The 20,032-nt window shown below is 46.0% G+C and overlaps 1 protein-coding gene across 2 annotated transcripts in view; it reads left to right on the forward strand.

Moving 5' to 3' along the window:
• SMOX (spermine oxidase) overlaps positions 1 to 16,183 on the forward strand; it is a 55,518-nt gene extending 39,335 nt beyond the window's left edge. The window contains exons 4-7 of one of the 2 annotated variants that reach the window (XM_076335689.1): positions 4,472 to 4,645; positions 7,223 to 7,922; positions 14,225 to 14,385; positions 15,703 to 16,183. In XM_076335689.1, the coding sequence (XP_076191804.1) occupies positions 4,472 to 4,645; positions 7,223 to 7,922; positions 14,225 to 14,385; positions 15,703 to 15,840 (1,173 nt within the window). In that variant the 3' untranslated portion in view covers positions 15,841 to 16,183. The remainder of the gene's footprint in view (positions 1 to 4,471; positions 4,646 to 7,222; positions 7,923 to 14,224; positions 14,386 to 15,702) is intronic. The other variant, XM_076335690.1, reaches the window with a different exon arrangement.
• Positions 16,184 to 20,032: the final 3,849 nt, after the last annotated feature.

Consider the following 20,032-nt stretch of genomic DNA (forward strand, 5'->3'; position numbering starts at 1 on the left):
TGCTGGGACAATGTGAATAGGGACAACCCATCTCAGAGTTGCTCTTCTGTCCCTGCTAAATCCTCATTTCCCTCTCCAAAGAGGTATTTAAGGCCAACTCCCAGGTATTTGTGAAGGGTGGGAGGGAGGTGGTGAGCTTGACAAGTTAAATACAGGTGAAAAATCCCACTGTTTTCCCCTCCAAGAATTTCACAGTCCATCGGCCAGCCTGATTTAGAAAAAGTGCCTATTTTTACTCAGGCTTTTCAGTAAGGATGTGGTCCCTAAAGACCTGCTTCACAGGAACCCTCCCTTTAACAATCAGCTAATTAATGGCCTTGTTATCTGTCAGCTTTCTCCTGTGTGCTGCGCAGCTTCTGGGGGAGGGATGCAGCCAAAGAATGACAAAGTTTTCCACCCTTCTCACTCCCACCCTGTGCTGGGCTTCGTGCCATCCCCAATTAAGCTCCAGTGCCTTGCCTTGCGTTATCATAGAAAGCAGGACCAAAGGGCCACCGAGAGTCACCGTTCCCTCCCTGCCCCTCTATTGCACTGACAGATGTCTGGCCTGGTAACAGCATGGACCTATCTCCATCAGGGTTTTTTTACTGACCGGGGATTAAGTCACTGCAGTTTTTAAGCCAAGTAAGAAAAAGACAATGGTACGGATCGTCACCGGTGCTAGCAGGAAGGAGCATGGATTGGGATGTGCTTTCCTGACCTCCTTCAGTGCTGAGAAACTTCTTTATTTAGATTTGTTCTTCCTAAGAGACTGCCTCTTCCTGTGGTGGAGGAGCACGTATGTAGTAAACACGTGTAGGTGGAAGCCTGTAGGTAACAGAGAGGACATCCCTGGTGGAACCCACGTTCTCTGCAGAGACCCCGGTTGTGGGATGCCCCAAAGCTGGTCAGAAAGAAGACAGAAGATCTAAGCCAAAGTGGAGCCATTTTAGGGTTATGGCCATTCAATTAACTCATTTTAATTTCTGACCTACAGCCCCATTTCCCCACAGGATTGTATGTAAACCCTCAGAATTAGGGATGGAAATCTGCACAGAATGAATAGTCACTTGAGATGTTCCGCATCTTTTGCTTCTGCTGATGGTTCTTGCAGACAGGCTTCTAGGGCCAGTTGTTCTGCCCAAACCCAGAGGAGCTTTAAAGTGAGAAATGATTAGGTCATTGTGCTGGGATGTGAGTTTGCCGGTGGCAGGAGCTGGGAGATGATGCAGCCTGTCCTTATTTTTTCTTCCTGCTTGTATCAGGTCTGTGATAATAGACAAGGGAGATCAGTCTGGACTGTATGTGGTGTAGCTCTCCTTGCTGATGGGCACGGTGCTCTCAGTTTAGATGAGTGGATATTTTGTAGGGTTAACTAGAAAATCAGCAGAATCTTTCAGGTGGTTCTTGATGCTACCTTTCACCAGGCTCCTTGAAATAAAGCCCACTTGAACTCTCTCAGGAATCCTGTCATCACATCATGATGAAATGATAGAAGGGGAATGTGTCTTCAAATCTCACAAATGCCTGTTCCCCATGACTTCAGAGGTGGACCCATAGACACGGTGATGCTTTCTGTTATTATGAGCAGTTTCCCACCTGAGGAAGCAAAGCCCAAGTAACTCCAACTCCAGACAGTACAATTCTGCTCCTACTTCATTAGAAACCTACCTTAAATGGGACTTCTAGCGAACCTTTTCCATAGTTTCTTATACAGGATGTGTTCGCTGTATGTGTACATTAAAGAATACATGTTGAGCATCTTTTTGATTCTTTTATTATGACAGTGTATCTCTTAATGTAGGACTTGCTGTTGTTTCTCCTCTTCTTTCCAACAACAGCCTTGCCTTCTGTTCTTCATCAAACGGTTCAACACCCCCAAGAAGAGAAAAGCAAAGAAATGACGGATTCTGAGAAAAAATAAAAAATCCTGGTGGTGATTCTACTTACCTGCTCTCTGATCGTTGGGACGACATATATAGGAAAGACTTTACTTGATGTTTACAGCACAGAGAACTGTGCATTTCTGCTCTTTTCTCTGTTGGGCAATGAAGAATACAACGGTTAATAAAAACATACCCATGGCTCACTTATCCTTTAGGCCAAATGGTAGCTGGGTTTTAACACAGCTTTGCTTGTCTTGTGAATGCCTTATCTGCTTACAGTGTGCAATCGGCTTGTGAAAGCTGAGCTGCATTATGCTGACACAAGGTCTATGCAGCTTGTACTTGCTGGAAGTGGTTTGGGCCTCAGAAATCAGTGGACCTGAGAACCGTGGGATGTTGAAACTGCCAAAGAGCTTTTGGCACTGGGGAACAGAGAAGACACTATTTCCTTTCCTTTGCTGGAAGCCTTCATTTCACGTAGGGCATTGGTCTCCACATCTATTGTCTGGAAATGTCCTTGGAAAGACTGTGTCCCAATCAGTGTGTACAGTTCTCTTCTGTATTCAGCAGTTCCACTCATTTTTCTTGTGATTACTTCTCTGTTTTTGTAGTTTATTTTCCCCCTTTTTCCCTCTTTCACTTATTTTTTAATTCAGTTTCCTCCCTTACTTGTCCTTATCTACTCTCTTTCCTCCATTCACTCACAGACCTGCTCTCTCTTACTCCTACCACTGCCAAGTCTTTTCTGTCACTACCTCCCTTTCCTCATCATCCCTCTATTTTGCCTCCTCAAATTCACTTTATTCCTAAAACCCAAGAGAAAATCAAGCTTCTGGGGAGCATCAAGGTAGGGAGAAATCAAAACATGGTGAATTAGCCATACCAGCAGAGAATGGGAAGCTGTAGGAGCCTTTGAAGGAGAGGCTGGCACAGTTCTGCCATCTTCCTACCAGGCATTTACTTCTGAGTTGAACTCCTCAATATGTCTGAATAGTCTGTCTCCAAAAAAGGGTCATGAGTTGTAATCAAACCATCTTTGACAGGAAAAACTCACCAAGCAGGGATCTTGCCTCTCTACTTGTAAGCGTACTGTGTACCTCTGTGGCATGATATAAATGAGCAGGTGACTCATTCTGGACAAACAAGTCGTTAAGGGGATGAGTTGCACTACTGGGAGGCATCTTTTGAAAGCTTTCCTGTGTTAAAAGATTCCTGGGAGTTTTTCCATGGAAATGAGGGGCCATGATTCAACTGCAGGCTCTTCCGTCAGTCTTACAGACAGAAGTACTGATTACTCCAGACAGCCACAAGCAGATGGCCAAGGCGGATGGTTGTTTTCTTGCTTTTAAGTAGCTTGTACAGTGGAAAACTAGGGTTAAAAAAATGTCAGGAAGATCTCCTTCAAAGAACAACGATTTGTTAGAAGGGGATTTTTCTTGTGGGTCCTCCTCAGGCTGGCTCCTGTTGGGGGGCTATTAGAGATCATAGAATCATTAAGGTTGGAAAAGACTCTTAAGATCATCGAGTCCAACCGTCAACCCAACACCACCATGCCCACTAAACCATGTCCCTAAGCGCCTCATCTACACGTCTTTTAAATACCTCCAGGGATGATGACTCCACCACTTCCCTGGGCAGCCTGTTCCAATGTTTAACCACTCTCTCAGTAAAGACATTTTTCCTCGTGTCCAATCTAAACCTCCCCATGGATGTCATTGTATTCCATGGATCTATACCTGTCTTGTGCTCAACAAGTAAAATGTGTGCATACAAAATTCCTTTGCTAAGCCTGTGTTGGTTGCTTCCTATTTTTCAGGGGACAACAGAAAAGTAACTATGAAACTGAATTCCTCCACCCTGGTGGATTCCTGGGCATTATTGCTAAATAATGGAGAGGGTGGAAGGGCTGGTTCTAGGTTAGAGCAGTCAAACGTATGGGCCCTGCAACCTGGGATTGCACCTGAGACACTGTGGTGGGAGAAGAGCTGATGCTTTACTGTCAGATGCGAGGAAGCACATGGGTCCTGCTGCTTGAGTTCACTCCCAGTGGACTTTGGATGGAGACTGGGGCCAAGTCAGGCTGTGACACTGCTCAGCAGAGCCAGAAATTACACATAGCAAACCCAAACCTGTTCTGCAAAGGTGCTCTGCAGTCTGCACTTACTTGGCTCACTGATCCAGCTGCGGCATCTGAACAGCTGGTTGAACAACAGGTTTTAGCTGTTGTTCACTGAAAATGGCAGGACTGCCTCGCTTGGTCTTCTGCAAGTGATAGAATAGACATGCTTGAATTAAAAAATAACTTAATAGTAAGTTAATAGTAACTTAATGACTTAACAGTAACTAGGCTGTTGCAGGTGAGTAAGGGTGGTTATCTTTGCCTGGAGGGAAGTGTTGCTTCCTGCCTTCTAACCAGCATAGCTGTGGGTGCAAGTTGACATGGCGTTGGAGCAGAGTGCACAATAAATTGCCAAAGCTGATCGCTAAAGTTGGCAAGAGAAGGTGATCTGAATGTGCTGGTTTTGGATGGAGGAAAAAGCATCCTGCTTGGGGCTTGGATTCTGCTGTGAATCACGTTGTCCGTCTCTCTGTCCTGTCTCTGGCAGGTCTATAACCTGACTCAGGAGTTCTTCCAACGAGGTAAACCAGTCAATGCTGAGAGCCAGAATAGTGTGGGTGTCTTTACACGGGACGTAGTGCGCAAACGTGTCAAGGCCGATCCGGATGACACAGAAGCCATCAAGAGGCTGAAACTAGCCATGATCCAGCAGTACCTTAAGGTGTGTGTGCACGTCGTTGTTTTTTTGTTTTGACTAAGAGCAGACAAATCTTGAACCTCAGACACCTGGCTAAGCCTTGCCCATCACTGGGGAATTGCTTTCTGCGGTCTCTTGCAGCTGAAGCAGTTTCTGTTCATATTGACAACTTTTCCTTGTGAGGCACATCTGAAGATGGGGGGCTGCAAGAAATAATGCCTTTACTCTTTTTTGGGGTTTTTTCCTTACCTTAAACTTCCAGCTTTCTAATTAGAAGGGGATTTCGTAGGCCCTGTTAAATTTTCTGGTGTGATTTAACATTTTCTTACCACTTGAAGCTACTCTATTATCGGCTTCTTTTAGTTATGTCTTGTCTTGTGCCTTACACCTGGGACCCCAGGATCTTGTCTGAGTGTCTTTTACGCCCTTCTGCCTCTGTCCATATCTCAGAGACCAGAAGAAATGTAACTTTGATACTAGTAATTTGCTGAAGGAATCCCTAGAAAGTATTTTGAAGGTAAAGCAATAAAATCAAAGGTAGATTGTATAAACCCATGGCCTAATCATCTCTCCTCATGGCTTCCCTAGTTCGTTTATCTCCTTGATGCCTTGACCTAAATGAGGTCTCTGTGGGATGAGGACTTAATGCTGCATCAAGCACTCCACAAATAAAGTGTAACAGTTGTTCCTATTTCAATTATAATGACTTAAAGACTTATGAAATGAGGCAGGGGAGCCAAGCGGCACTCTGTGATGTGGGTAAGTGTATGGTATTCACTGTTTACAGGTGGGAAGCTGAAACAAACAGAAGTAAAGACCTAAAGAGTCTCACAGGAGATCTGTGATAAAGCTGCGATTGGAACCCAGGCGTCCTGAGCGCTGTTCTGATATCTCACTGTCCTAACCCAAGAGGTTGTATCACAGGGCGTCTCCACACCTGCCACGTAAAGACTAGTTATTTAGTGTGTTATCCATGTAACATCAGCTATGCAGACAGTGTTAGTCATTTGATATAGCTCTGGTTTTCCTGGTGGCTACTTCTGTGGTTGCTACAGCCAGAGACTTTTCTGCAAGTCCTGCAAATCCTTTCTCATGTGTAAATACCCGAGAACAACAAAGCTTCTGATACTTAAGACTATCAGATCAGAGTGGTTGCTGAGAGAGTGGGGATTAACCGGTGTCTCAGGTAAAGTGTAGTCTTGGTAGTTGCCTGTTTTTCCCCCTGGCATTTTTCCTTCATGGCTGAAAGAATCAAATAGCTATCACTGTTTGTTATCTTCATAATGTGGAGTGTCCTGTTGGAGCATCCAGGCAGGATAAGCGGCCTGTTGCGTGACCCAGGGTGCAGGGTCTGTGCCGTGGGCCAGCAGAACTGACCGTGGGTGGGTGTTGGAGAGTGCTCGCTTAGCCATCAGATGGGGTGGAACCACAGCAGACTCAGAGGATAGGTCTTCTTCAAGACCTAGCTGCTGGTGACCTGGCCCAGCAGTCTTCACTGGAGTCATCGGGCAATGACCAGGAAGGGGCAACCACCTGTTTGTCAGTACAGTCACAGGAGCAGGCTGTGAACTACTTAGTACAACTTTGACTTGTTCGCATGACATCTTAGCCCAGCACAGAGATTCCTGCCCTGCACCAGGATGCTCCACAGGGAGAGGGTCTGAGCTTGCCAGGCTTCCAAACATGGTCATTAAAGTGTGGAAGGGCCTGGAAAATTGGCCAAAGGGTGAGGCATGGAATCGTAATGTTCCCTTTGCCTAAAATGCTTGAAGAATTACAGTGTGCAAATCATTGTGACTCCGGTGATTTGAAGACTTTAAGATCACTGTGTCCCATGCATCCGTATTAGCATAAAAAACTTATCACGAGACAGGCTAAACATCCTGCCTTTGTTCTAGGGGTTGCTGGAAGCTGTGGCTATGCCTAATGCTCCTGCAAACATTAACCAGCAGGTCCCAAATCTAAAGCTTTGATAATCACATCAACTGAATCAAATGCAAGTGTCTCATATCTTGGCATTTCCCTTTTCTGTCTCCTTCAGTTCCTCCTGTGTTGGGTCCTCTCACCTCCTGCAGATTGTTAGCTTGCTGATTGCTGACTGTTTGACAGCATGTTGAAAGCTGCAGACAGCAGAAATAGCTGCCAAAAGTTTTTCGTGGCTCCTCATGGGAACATTTATTAACACTGGAAGGAGCATCCGATTAACATAGCTCCAGCTTCTGTTGTAGGAGCACCAAGCAGCCAGTCCCTGGCCAGTGGAGTGGGTTTTAAATGATAGAAGACAGTGAGAACTGTAACCCAGAATCATGCAGAAGCAGAGACATCATCTCTGAACTCTGGCTGATGCAACTGTGGCCGATGCAACCAAAGCTGATGCAGCTTGTTACCATGACAAAGTGGTTTCTCTGGTTGGAAGGAAGGCTAAGGATTGATTTTGTCAGATCCTATGGCCAAACACTTCTTTACTAGCAAAAATAATGTGGTTTAAGAATGGGATTCAGGACTCCCAGCTTGTGCATCTCCTCTGTGCCCTTGCAGTGTTGTGCTGTGGCAAAATGAGTTGCTTTGTGGCAATATTGCTTTTGTGTTGCTTTTCCTTAGGTAGAGAGTTGTGAGAGCAGCTCCCACAGCATGGATGAAGTCTCGCTCAGTGAATTTGGGGAATGGACCGAAATCCCTGGGGCTCATCACATCATTCCTTGCGGTTTCATTAAAATCGTGGAGATTTTGGCCCGCTCCATTCCTGAGTCTGTCATTCAGCTCCGCAAGCCGGTCAAGTGCATCCACTGGAACCAGTCGGTCAGCAAGGAGATTGAGAGGGTGGCTGACCACAACAGTGACCTCCCCGAGGAGGACAAGGGCTCCGATGTCTTCGTAGAGTGCGAGGACTGTGAGTTCATCCCAGCTGACCATGTCATTGTGACTGTGTCCCTGGGAGTCTTGAAGAAACGCCATGAGAGCCTGTTTCATCCCCGCTTGCCCGAGGAGAAGGTGATGGCCATTGAGAAACTAGGAATCAATACGACCGACAAGATTTTCCTGGAGTTCGAAGAGCCTTTCTGGAGCTCTGAATGCAACAGCATCCAATTTGTCTGGGAAGATGAGGCAGAGAGTGAGAGCTTGACTTATCCCGAGGAGCTGTGGTACAAGAAGATCTGCAGCTTTGACGTACTCTACCCACCAGAGAGGTACGGCTATGTCCTGAGTGGCTGGATCTGTGGAGAAGAGGCTTTGATTATGGAGAAGTGTGATGATGAAACTGTGGCAGAAACCTGCACCGAAATGCTACGTAAATTTACAGGTCAGCCATACTCTGGTTCCTTTGGCGAGTGGAGAAGAGAGGGAGAGTGGGGCTGGGGTGTTGAACAACCGCTAGGAAGGAAATCCACTGAAGTAATTTTTAGTTCTTTGGCATTTTATGTCCCTTTGAACGGGCTGTGCCTGTGCTTCCAGCATACGTCCTGCTTGGGTGTGCCTGAAAGCTATTTATATAGAGGGCCTGATAACCAGCTCAGGCAGTGGTGGGTAGAAGTGCTTGAGGATTCCGCATCTTCTGCTTTATTTAACCACAGATAACTCTTTACCAGCTGGAACTGTCAGGCTTGGGGCTCCTGAGGACTGATCTCAGCTGTGGAAAGCAGCATAGCTCTTTTAGAGCTAGCGGAGTTGAACCTGTTTAGATCAGCTGAGATGTGGTGGTTGAATCACATCCCTGACTTCCATTCAACATGAGTCTATGTGGAAATCTCATTGGCCTAAATGTCCAAGTATCCATTGATGTTGAGAGTTTCCATTTCTGGGTGGTTCACCTCAACCTTCCTGGACGTCACAGGTTTCACGTGTACTGAGCACACATCACATTAAAGACAGCAGTTGGAGCAAGACAGATCTTATGTGTATTATGCTGAGAAAATCCAAGATGAAATCACTAAAAGTAGTAATATTTGAACAAGCTGGACCTTAGTTTGCCTGCAGTCAGTCCTCTAGAGCTTGCACACCTTCCCAAGGAAAGGGCTTGTAGTGTCTATGGAGTTATTTGAGATCCTCTGCTGGGAGACACTGTGTAAGTTAAAGCGTAAGGTGGTAAGTAATGCTGAAAGAAATAGTGATTGACTTACTGGCAGTCTTAAAACAAGGATTTTGGCTTTCTACATAATTATAAGCAATTATAAGAGCAGTGTCCTCCAAGATTAGATGTATCTTATGCTATTCTAGAGATGGGTCCCGTGATTAAGCTATTTATATCTGCCTGCTAGCTTGTATTAGCCACATCTCAACCCCCAGTGGGTTTCCAGCCTTAGCTCTTGTCCGTGGACCTCCAATTCACTGAAGAAATTTGCCTTCACAAGCGTAGCTTTCCCCTGTGCTTACAGACCATTTGCTACCAACACCGCAGAGATCTAGAGAAAGGGTCCTGGAAGCTGAGGACTACCTGCATAACTGGCTACTGCAGAGAAGTAGGATGACTTAGTGAATGCTGGACTCTGGGCAGCGTCTGCCTCCTGAGCTGTTTGTTTTCAGTGGTGTTGGGTATCCCTACGTTACGTTGCAATGTCAGGACACACATGCCTTCTTTCCTCCTGACCTCAGCAGGCCAACTGCTGCCCTACGCAGGCGTAGCAGGAGGCTCTTCTCTTTAAGGCCAAGTTGTTCCAGTGCTGATGTCTCCCAGAGCATATAAACAATCTTGATTGTTGCAGCTCTTCTTGCTTAAGACCTCTTTTTTCTAAAACCCCTTGATTTATCAGTGGGAATTTGGCTCTTCAGGTCTTTCTTAGTTTGGCAGATGGGAGTATACTCTCCCTCTTCCTTCTTGGGCTCCTTCACTGTTGTTGTTGTTTGCATGTGTTGGATGTTCCTCTCTTCCTCCCAGGATGGAAATACGTTGGCACTGAGTCATTGGTATGTGCTGCAGTTGCTGTTCCAGCTGATACTGCACCTGGTCACTGTCCATCAGACTCTTCAGCAGTGTGAGCTCTCTCTCAGCCTTCTGCTAATCTTGGTTTATCTAACCCTGGAGAATTTCAGACTGAATTTACCAGGGCCTTGCCCTGCAATGGACATTTTGTGCATAAGATGAGAGGTCCCCTCTCAGCTGCTCGAAACTGCGAGAAGAAAACCTGTCCTTGGAGTACCCATTACACAACATGACCTCTTCCACTTTCTTCCCAAAAAACTTGTTAGCTTGTACAAAACCTTTTCACAGATCTTCCAGCTAAGGTAGCTGCATTTATCCTGTTATTCTTGCTCCCGTTTTCCCTAGCAGCTTCACAGAAGCAGCGCTATCTCAAGGCTAATCTGGACCAGGTGCCAGGCAGGCTGAAATAACAGAAGTGTGCACAGCTCTCCGTGCACCTACCATGTTCTTCACGAATATGTTTCATCGGGAGTGTGAGAGCGGGTTAAACCAGCTAGGAGGTGGTTGGGAGGGTGCAAAGCAGCCTTCTGTCTGTGATGTAATTGTAGTCATTTCTGAAAATGACTGGTCTCCTCTGGTCCAATTAGCACCACCAAACCCGGCTTTTAAAGCGTTTCCCACCGTCCAGCTTGGGAGCTGGGAAGCTAGTCTTCCCAGGATCCTAAGCTCAGTGGAAGGAAAGACTCTTCCATAAGGCAGTTCAGATCTTCCACATCTCACTTGGTGCTCTGCGACATCTTCTGAAGAAACTTTTCTCTACTGAGTATAGAGAGCGCCTTATATTCAGTAATGGAAGTAGGTAGTATGAGCCTTTTAATGTTCGCTTTGCCTTCTGTAGCTTTCATGTTCTGCGCATAAAATTCCCCATGTTCTTATTTCTTCTATTAAAGAATTAATGCATTAGCTAGGTGGGTTCCCATCTTCAGCTGTGTTTTCTCAGTCCGTTGCTCATGGAGGCCTTTGCCTTCGCTTCAGAGAGTGCTAGACCAGTCCTGTGTTAAATCCATTCTTTTAGACTCGGTGTTATTTCACACTGAGAATTTCTCTCTGAGAGGAGATGATCTGCCTCTGTGACCTTAAATGTCACATGCAGGTTAGTGTTGCAGATTATCTGGCTTTGCTGTGAAAAGCTCTGAGGATTGTTCTAACCTAAGAACCACTGACAATTACTGCTTTTCACAACTGGGTGGCTGAAAAGCAGTGTCCTCTAAATCTGATTAAATGGGATGCCTTCGAACAATTAGAAGTCTTGCTCTGGTTTCTTTTTGGCTAAGCTCCGAGCGTTAGAAGCCAGAAGGCAGTAATTGCAGGCCTGCTCCCTTCTGAAGGACTCGCTGATTTGTCAAGCTGCGGCTGGAGATGCCCTGAGTTGTTCTCCCCGTCCTCCAGCTATTTCTCTAGAGGGGAACGGATCTCTTCTAGGTTCTGTGTCGTATCTGCCAGCCCCATGTGGATGCTTGGGATACCCTAATGTCTCTGGTGGCTGTAGACACTAATGTGTGGGTAGTACCACAGGTCTCTGTTGGCTTTGGTGGGATCTTAGATACCCTGCTCTCAGGTAGGCAACTAAATTTGGGTGTCTTAATTTAGATCTGTGAGTTGATTTTATGATAATCCCGTGTCTCATAATCGGCCCCATAACCGATAAATCTATGTAGCCACACCTCCCAGTAGCTGAATAAAGACAGGATTGTTTGAGGCACATGGAGTTATCTTCCATAGCTTCACAAGTGGGAATCTGGCATAAAGATGTGTGCCCTCCTATTCTATTGAAGGCTAAAGTCCTTTTTTAGCCATTTTATCTCTCTTTGGACAGTGGAAACTTAGAAGTTTCTGCATCTGTATTAATCGTTACTTTTATCTGTAGGCAAAAGCACATGATTACCCATCTATTTAAGAGCAGATTGAGAAAGTCCAATTAAATATGTTCCTTGAACGAGTGGGGCCCTGCCAGGCTTTGTAGTTTCTGTCTTGCAAACAACAGTTCAGGATCAGAGCAACAACAGAGTTCCCGTGTGACCTTCAACCAAGCTCCTCCTCTCTGTCTGCAGCAGAAATGAAGGTCTCCGGATTTTTCTCTTAGAAATAGCTCCTCACACTTAAAGGTGCATAAATGCAGAAGCGTGGGGGCACAGTAGTTGCACAGTGGACACTTGCATCATGCTCACGCGGTCTGGTGTGTTGAGGAACCTTAAAGGAGCTCATGAGAGCTGGTATGTCTGCACCACACGGCATGGTGCTAGGGAAGGAGACTGGCTTCGGTTCTGGGAGCTGTACAGCTGCGTTTTAACGTACCAAGGCTCCTTAGCCCTGCTCCACGCTGGCAGCTGGCTCAGGCATCTCTGCATGAAGCTCTGCCATCTGCCCAGTGCCACGTGCTTCATGTTGCTGTGCTGCAGTTTCCCTTGTGATGAAGTTGCTACGTGAAGAGTAATTCCCCGGTGGGAAGGCTGCTGTTTACCTGCTTGTATACACAGTACAAGGTCACTCGTGGGAAACACTAGAGAGAGACAAAGCTGTTGCTTTTACCAGTCTGAATGATTGCTCTATTAAATATTGCTGGATTTATACAGTTGTTGATTGGGCTTATGACTCCACAAACCCTTTTGTTTACAAATTTCAGTCTTTTAGAAGAACTGTGGCCTTATCTGCAGGCTGACAAGCCCTCATCTCATTGCTTGGAACACTGTGTGTTCCTAATGTTAATCATCTTTTTATCAACATCTTACTTGTTGACTCCTGTATTGAAAATCTTGTGGGTACCTTGACAGTGGAACATGAGAACATGCACCAGGTACAAAAGAGGCACCACCAGCCCACTGCAGAGACTCCTTTCATTTGAAAACACATTATGTGATTGTTTTTGTGTAATGTGATGTGATGGATGACTCCTTTGGCCCTGTGTGGTGTTGTGTTGTCTAACAGCTTTCATGGTGTGTTCTCCTGGGCTTTCCCACAGCCCTTAAAAATAAAACGTGATAACATATTTCCTTGACACATCTGAGAGCTCCCTGTTCTCAGACTCCCTTGGGCTTTTCATTTCCATCCCAGGCATTCCTGCTTTGAAGATTCTTGGAGGAGCATATTAGAGGCTTTGTTATCCTAAGTTGTTACTCCTGAAACAACATTCAGTTGTAGGATGTATTTTGTTTGTAGGGTATATTTATTTGCTAGTCTGTGCCATATTTTGATCTGGGGGTCAGTGGTTAGAAAGTGTTCACAGTGTACTCTGGCAAGCCATCCAGGTGCCTTTGCTGTGTTTCAGCCTCGTATTTCATAGTTCTGGCTGACACACGATACTCCTAAAAGCGGTAGCTGAACCAGGGAAGTAACCTGCTCCCGATTTTAAGGAATTGAAGGCACGACTAAATAATTGTTTAGTAGAACTACAATGTAGTGCCTAACTGGTCTTTACAGTTGGACGTCTCCCTCTCTAAGCCCTGGTGAAAAAAAGTGGGGGAATCTGGATCGTCTTCACAGCAGGCTAAGCATGCTGAGGTGTTACAGAGTCAGGGTCTGAAGCAGGCACAGGAACTGTGTGAGATGCAAACATGTCTCAATTACTCTTCCTTCTTGTGCTGACAGTCTCTTAGACTCAACCCAAGTAGCTGAACCTTGCCTGGATATGTGAGGTTGCCCTAAGGGTGGGTTTCAGCTCTCCTGCAGAGAGAATTTATCTTCATTGCAGTTCTCCATGTCCCGTCTCCCCATTCCTCTCCCCCCAAGCCAGGTACCATCACAGGACGCCAACAGAATCTCGGTCAATGACACTGAGGTGGTCTCAAACCAGCCTAGCAAGAGGGTCTCCAAAGCATGACCCTCCCTATTTCAGTTCTACCTGAGGCTCTTGTGCCACCAGCTGGTGGGCTGCCTTGGCTACAGTCCTGGATCCCATGTGCTCCTGTACTCTTTGGGATGGGGGACAGTGGCTGATGATGGCCCTATCATTAGTGCACTCAAGTGCCCCTCACCTCTAGGTCCTACATCCTCTTAGCAGTGGAAATCCTACAGCAATCTAGAAATCCTACTTCCAGCCTCAAAAGCCTTCTTTCCATGCCATGTGCATCCCACAAAATGGGTCTGTTGGATTTTAGATTAATTTTGGGGGCAACTGGGTAGCAGTTGGAGTGAGTAATACAGGTTTTGAGAACTTTCTGACAGGTTTTCCTGTGCCCCCACATAATGAGGATTTGCCTTCTAATATCCTTATCTCCGTTCCTCTTTGGAGGCACACATCTCTCGCAAGACTACCTAAGCATCCAATGTAGACTGGACACCCAATTAAACTCCTAAAATTAGGTGAGTTCAATCATATGCTTGATCACCACCAGGCTCCCCATGGCAAATGAGACCAGGAGATGCTCTGTAGTTTCAACCAGCCTGTGTCCAGGGTTCCCTGAAGCTCCCCAGTCTTTTAGGAACGTAAACATTTTAAGGGTCTTTCCCAAAATGGAAGAGTGCAGCTGAGATTAAAAGGGATGCTATTTCTGTTATATAGATAACGACAACTCAGTAATAGAAGAGAGATCTGTTTTAGGGCCTCTTTCCTGTAGCCTGCAGGCTCTGCTAGGATGTATTTTCAATAAATCAGACTGAATACATGCCACTCCACACCTTGCACAGGCATTGTCATGTTTTCTCTCAGACATAGTCTTACTTTTTGTCTTCTCCTGCTTTCCACCCAGGGAATCCAAACATTCCGAAACCTCGCCGGATCCTGCGGTCCTCCTGGGGCAGCAATCCCAACTTCCGTGGATCCTACTCTTACACCCAAGTTGGGTCTAGTGGGGCTGATGTAGAGAAACTCGCTAAACCACTGCCTTATGCTGAAAGCTCCAAAACTGCTGTAAGTACGGCCCAAATCGGTTCTGTGGCAAGAAGACTAACATGACGCTGCGCAGCGGGTTTTCTGGGGGGAGATTGAAAGAGACACGTTGGGCCTCCAGTAGTGTGTTTTCCAGGTTTTTTTGTACATACTCCTCTGGACAAATAATGTATGTAGGATTTTACCTCTAATGTTTGGAATCCCAACATCTCAGGGATTCCCACATCTCTCTCTGAAATTATCAGGAGCTGGGCATCTGCGTGGCTTTTGGAATTCTGATCTCTGCGTTTAAAAACCATTAGCCTTATGGGCCAGGAATTTCCCTAGGGGAAACACGTTGTTCTGTTTTAAAGCATAGTCTGAATATGGAGCATTAAATGCACGACCCCTGCTAATGGCTAGGTCTGCATGTTAGGAAATCTTTCTGTGTTGGCAGTAGAGGGTGAGGGAGGCCCAGTGCTTGGCTGGGGACTCATGCACTGACAGGGGACAATGACTTTTCTCCTCAGACACTGCCTTTGCTTTCTGAATATAGCATGGAGAACAAGAGCGCACATGGAGATAGTTACCGCAGCTCAGCTGATGAGCAGTAACAGATTAAGCCAAACTCACCCCGTCATTCAGGGGGGTGAGTTTGTGTCCAAATCCACAGACAATGCTTGATGAATATACAACCTCCAAGCATCTGCCCAGTCCATCATCTCCTCCATCCAGAGCCTGACCCCACCATGTAATTTTGTTCGGCACTGAAATTTATTAAAAAAGATAGGAGGAGCTTTAGGAATCTTTCTCTGTAGTTCCCGGGGAAGAGAGGTACCTGAAATTCCTGCCTCAGAACTGAGTTGGCAGCAATTTTAGCAAGCACCTAACTATTGATGTAAGAGATAAGACACTGTGTCTCAGTCGGTGGGTTTTGAGACATGACTATTTTTCCTGCTGAAATCGCTGTCCAGAAAAAAAAAAAATTCTTAATGCCTAAAAGGCTGAAGTATAATTTTGGGGAGCAAAGGGAGGAGTCGGTAGAGAAGCAAGGTGCTCTGTGACTCGTGCAGATTTGTTTGAGGTTATTTGAGCTAGTCTGGCTCTGTGATGGTGCCTCAGCCCTGCAAACAGCTCCGTGCGGGCATAGCAATGAGGATGATGAGCTTGACGCTGGCAGACGTGCTGTGCCTGTCCCCGGGGTGCACCACGCTGGGATTTCGAGAACCAGCACTCTAAAAACACTGGTGTCAGCTCATGGGGATGCGGGAGGGCACAGAAAGTTTTGTCTCCTTTTAGGCTCGCGTCCGCTTTCCAGTAAGCGCTGCTGAGCTTTTCCACTTCTCTTATCCTCTCCAGCCGATGCAGGTGATGTTTTCAGGGGAGGCCACTCACAGGAAATATTATTCCACTACCCACGGTGCTGTGCTTTCTGGGCAGAGAGAGGCCGCTCACCTCATTGAGATGTACCAGGACCTCCTGCAGTGCCGGAGCTGAAAGACCCCATGTTTGCGAACACCACCAACTCCCAAATCCTTGTACAGGTGTGTGGAGGGGTTCTTTTTTAATTTCAGTTCACAGTAGAACAGCCTTTATCTTTTTCTATTAAAAAAAAAAAGCCCTAACTGTTTAAAAAGTTAGTCACCAATAGCTTCATTTCCGTGTGCTGTATTGTTAACAGGGAAGGGTGCTCCTTTTGTCTGGTAAACTGTTTCTTTGTCATTTTAATTCTAACTTCACTTTTGGTGCCTATCATATTTTTTTTTTCTTTCTGTATTGTAAGTGCCTTCTATACTAAAATAAATGTTGTAATAAAAAGACTGGGTCCTTTGGTACTTCCTGGACATTCCACTCAGTAACCTGCGACTCTTTTATTCAACGTTATAAAACCAGGGTTTTTCTCCCTTCCTACAAAATTTGGAGTAGGAGGATCTTGAGATCGATCTGGATCCTCAGTGTACCGGTTGATCTTTCGTTCAAAGAATTGCGCCTTAGAGACACAGTCATTGCCTTGTACAGATTACCACAGAAATCACTCTGTATCACTACATATTTAACTCCGTGTGTCACCTGTCTGTCAGCTTGTGTGGGCCTTTGTGCTTCAGGAAACCTGCCTATAATTTCGTGGGGGAATTTGTCTTCGCTCTGGGTTCACTCAGCCAGTCTGTGGGAAGTTATCAAAGGAATCACAGCGCTGCAAAGCAGAGAGACAAACAGCCTTGATGAAAGCAGCGTTGGAGACTGTGTCTGGAATAGTATCTTGGTTCTGAAGGGAGTGCCCCAGTCATTCCCACTTTTCAAAAATTGACTTGGTTCACAAAATGGTTTTGAGGTGCACAGGTTAGGCTTCTCTCTAAGGAAACTAAGCCAGAAGCATTTCTTCAGGAACTCCCCAGGTATGGTGCAGCCTGTAAAGAGAACATCAAAGTCTAACCTGTCACTTGTCCGTCAAAAATTCTTGAACCACGTTGTGGAAGGAGCGTTCATACTTGTGCACCAGACTAAAGTGCAAAGTAAAACCCCCAAACTACCATCGTGATGCAGGTACAGCTGGAGTATAGTCTATGGCTGTAACTGGGGCAACTAATCCAAGTGGAAAACACCGTACAAACTTACGTGGGACTGTGGGCAAGAAGGAGGATGATGAGAAGCAGCATTCTTGAACTACCTCTGTGATGAAACTCCATCTTTTGTTGGACAGCAATACCCAAACCAGGTGAGGTTTTCACCCCCCACCCCCCAAAAAGAAGGTCCAAAAGTCTGAATGACAACGTTGATGTTGAAGAGTTTTCTCAGAGAGGTCAAGGCTGTTCCCACTAGTAAGGAATTCTGAAGGAATGTTGTAACATTGGCTCAGCCATGTTACATCTGGATTAAGAATATATTTTCCATGGAGCCTACATGTAGTAGCTGACATGGGCTTCAATTAAAACTTCTTAAATGCAATTATCCCAGATTTATGCTTAGTCCAAATAGAAGCTGGGCAGCCCTGGGTTATCTCTGAAGAGTTGGGACCTCAGGATACAGCTTGGAAAGCTTAATTTTCCCTGTGGGGCTGCTGCATCTCACAGTAAAATGATTTTTACTTTGAGAGGCGGTGGCACCCCAGAACCTCTGATATACAGTGAGTCTCCCCATGTCCCTTCCTTTATGTTCAGAATGGGCCCAGTTGTGTATGAATGTGCTTGGTTTATCAACAAGATTCATTCTTACATTAAACTACTTCTGCGATAAAGCAAAAGGCTGGGAGACACTGTTTTAGGGGGCTGCCAGACCAGCCAGGGTTTGAAGGCTGATTGAGCAGATGTCCTTCCTTCCTTTGCTTGAGTGGAAGCAGTTTCTCCTCCATGTTTTGGGCAGAGAGGCCAGTGCTGCTGAACCGCAAGAAGACTAAACACCAGTGCCAAGGATAAAGAATGCCTGGCAAGGTTTGTTCATGAGCCTGCCAGCTCCTCTTTGTGTGATCTGGAGAGCACATCTTCATCTGAAGGGCACCTCTGGCAGTGACACCTCTTGCAATGACCGAGTAGAACTGCTTGAAAATTCATTGAAATGTGCTTGAAAAAATGGCTGCAAATAAAATTGATGAAAAAGGGGAACTTAACAGGAAAAAGCTTTGAAATTAACTTGGGGTGAATGAATAAAGATAATGCAACAAGCCTGTCCTAATGTGCACCACTTAAACCTTCGGGAAGGCATCCAAGAAAAAACTTTCCTTCTGGGTGGAGAGACAAACTGGTTCTCAGTGGAGCCTTAAGGTGATCACCTATAGCGGTCCGTATGAAAATAAACAATTCTGATTACACAGTGTCAGATACACGCCACATAAATGGTGCTTTGTATGGAAGAATCTCTCAGAACTGGGGTTTTCCTATTGCAGCAACGTAATCTGGACCAAAGAGGTCCGGTTAGTGCAAAGCTAACAGGCCTGTTCTAAGTGAGAAACCATCTGTGTGCGGTATTCAAGCTGCCCCTCAGTTTAGTGAGAGAATTCTCCACTGACCCAAATAGGCTTCCTGAAAAGAAACTTGTTTATTTTTAAATGGCTTGTAGTTTTAGTCGCTGAAGCTTGTGTGTGTGTGTGTTTGTGTACATGATTTGTTTCCCTCAAAGAGTTCTCTGATTGTGTAGGCAAGTATTTGCCAGGACATATGTTTCTTTGATAAACCATAAGCTCAATGGCAGCCACGCCAACTTCCAGTGTGTCCTGAAGAGGAGTTTGGTGCAGAGTCAGGAAAAGTGCAGGCTTCACAGATCGTCAGGTTTTGGGATCCCCTGAACTGTGTGGGTTTGGAGAGAGGGCTCTGGATAACTCGTTCTGGCTTTGAGCCTTTACCCAGTTTAGCAGTGCTCGGTGCCGCTACAGCAAATGCAGAACATGGATGTACGCGAGTCTTCGGCACCGTCGGGCAGGGACGTTATGAGCCATGGTGCATCGAGGCCAACAGCTCGCTTCTGAGGGTGGCACTTCATGCTTTGGTGTCACCGGGGCTGACGCTTGAATCCTCAGAGGACACTTTCTTGCTAGGAGGCTTTGTGGCATGAGGGTCTGAAGCTCAGCTTTTTGCTTTGGGAGCCTACCTTTAGGCAAATGGCTGTCCTCACTGCAGGGGTGGGTGTTTAACCCGAGTAATGTTTGGCTCTGCTCTTCCCCTGGGTCAACAGCTTCCATGAGGACTTGTATACAATGTGCCCCCTTGTTAACGACTCCATCTGTTGACTTACGCTTTAATTGCATGTCCTCCAGCTTAACAGGAGCACTCTCCCCCAGTCTAAGCAGCCCCTGAATGGTGCAGATGTGTGTCAGTAGGCACAGATGTTAGTAACTAGCAAGGTTTTGTCTTGACCTTGTGAAAGGTGCCTTCTGGAACGAGAAAAAAACTTTTTTTTTCTTAGAGAGATAAATCCTGTTCTTTTTTAAAGTCAAGTGAATAAAATGTAGACATCAGCATAGTTTTAAAATGTCTCAACAGTGTTTTTTGAAAAATAAAAAAATTTTCAGGATGAAGAAGAAGCGTGTTTAGCTGTTGCCTTATCTCTCTGCATTTCGTTAACCCATCTGGCTGGCTGCTGGCCGAGGGTTCATGCAAGGAGTGAAGAATGTGTCTGTTTTGGCATCTGCTATCCCATGTGAAGTATGCGTACTCTGTTTGTGCTTTTCTATGAAGCAGCTGGGGTGGGAGTCACATTGCTTCACTGCAGCTCTTTAGAAGTAGAATCATAGAATCATAGAATCATAGAATCATTAAGGTTGGAAAAGACCTCTAAGATCGAGTCCAACCGTCGACCCAACACCACCATGCCCACTAAACCATGTCCCTAAGCGCCTCAGCTACATGTCTTTTAAATACCTCCAGGGGTGGGGACTCCACCACTTCCCTGGGCAGCCTGTTCCAATGCTTAACCACTCTCTCAGTACAGACATTTTTCCTCACGTCCAATCTAAACCTCCCCTGCCGCAACTTGAGGCGTCCTATCGCTTGTTACTTGGGAGAAGAGACCGACCCCACCTCGCTACAACCTCCTTTCAGGTGGTTGTAGAGAGCAATGAGGTCTCCCCTGAGCCTCCTTTTCTCCAGGCTGAACAACCCCAGTTCCCTCAGCCGCTCCTCATCAGACTTGTTCTCCAGACCCCTCACCAGCCTCGTTGCCCTTCTCTGGACACGCTCCAGCACCTCAACGTCCTTCT

Source organism: Aptenodytes patagonicus, chromosome 4, assembly GCF_965638725.1.
Source record: "Aptenodytes patagonicus chromosome 4, bAptPat1.pri.cur, whole genome shotgun sequence".
Classification (NCBI taxonomy): Eukaryota; Metazoa; Chordata; class Aves; order Sphenisciformes; family Spheniscidae; genus Aptenodytes; species Aptenodytes patagonicus.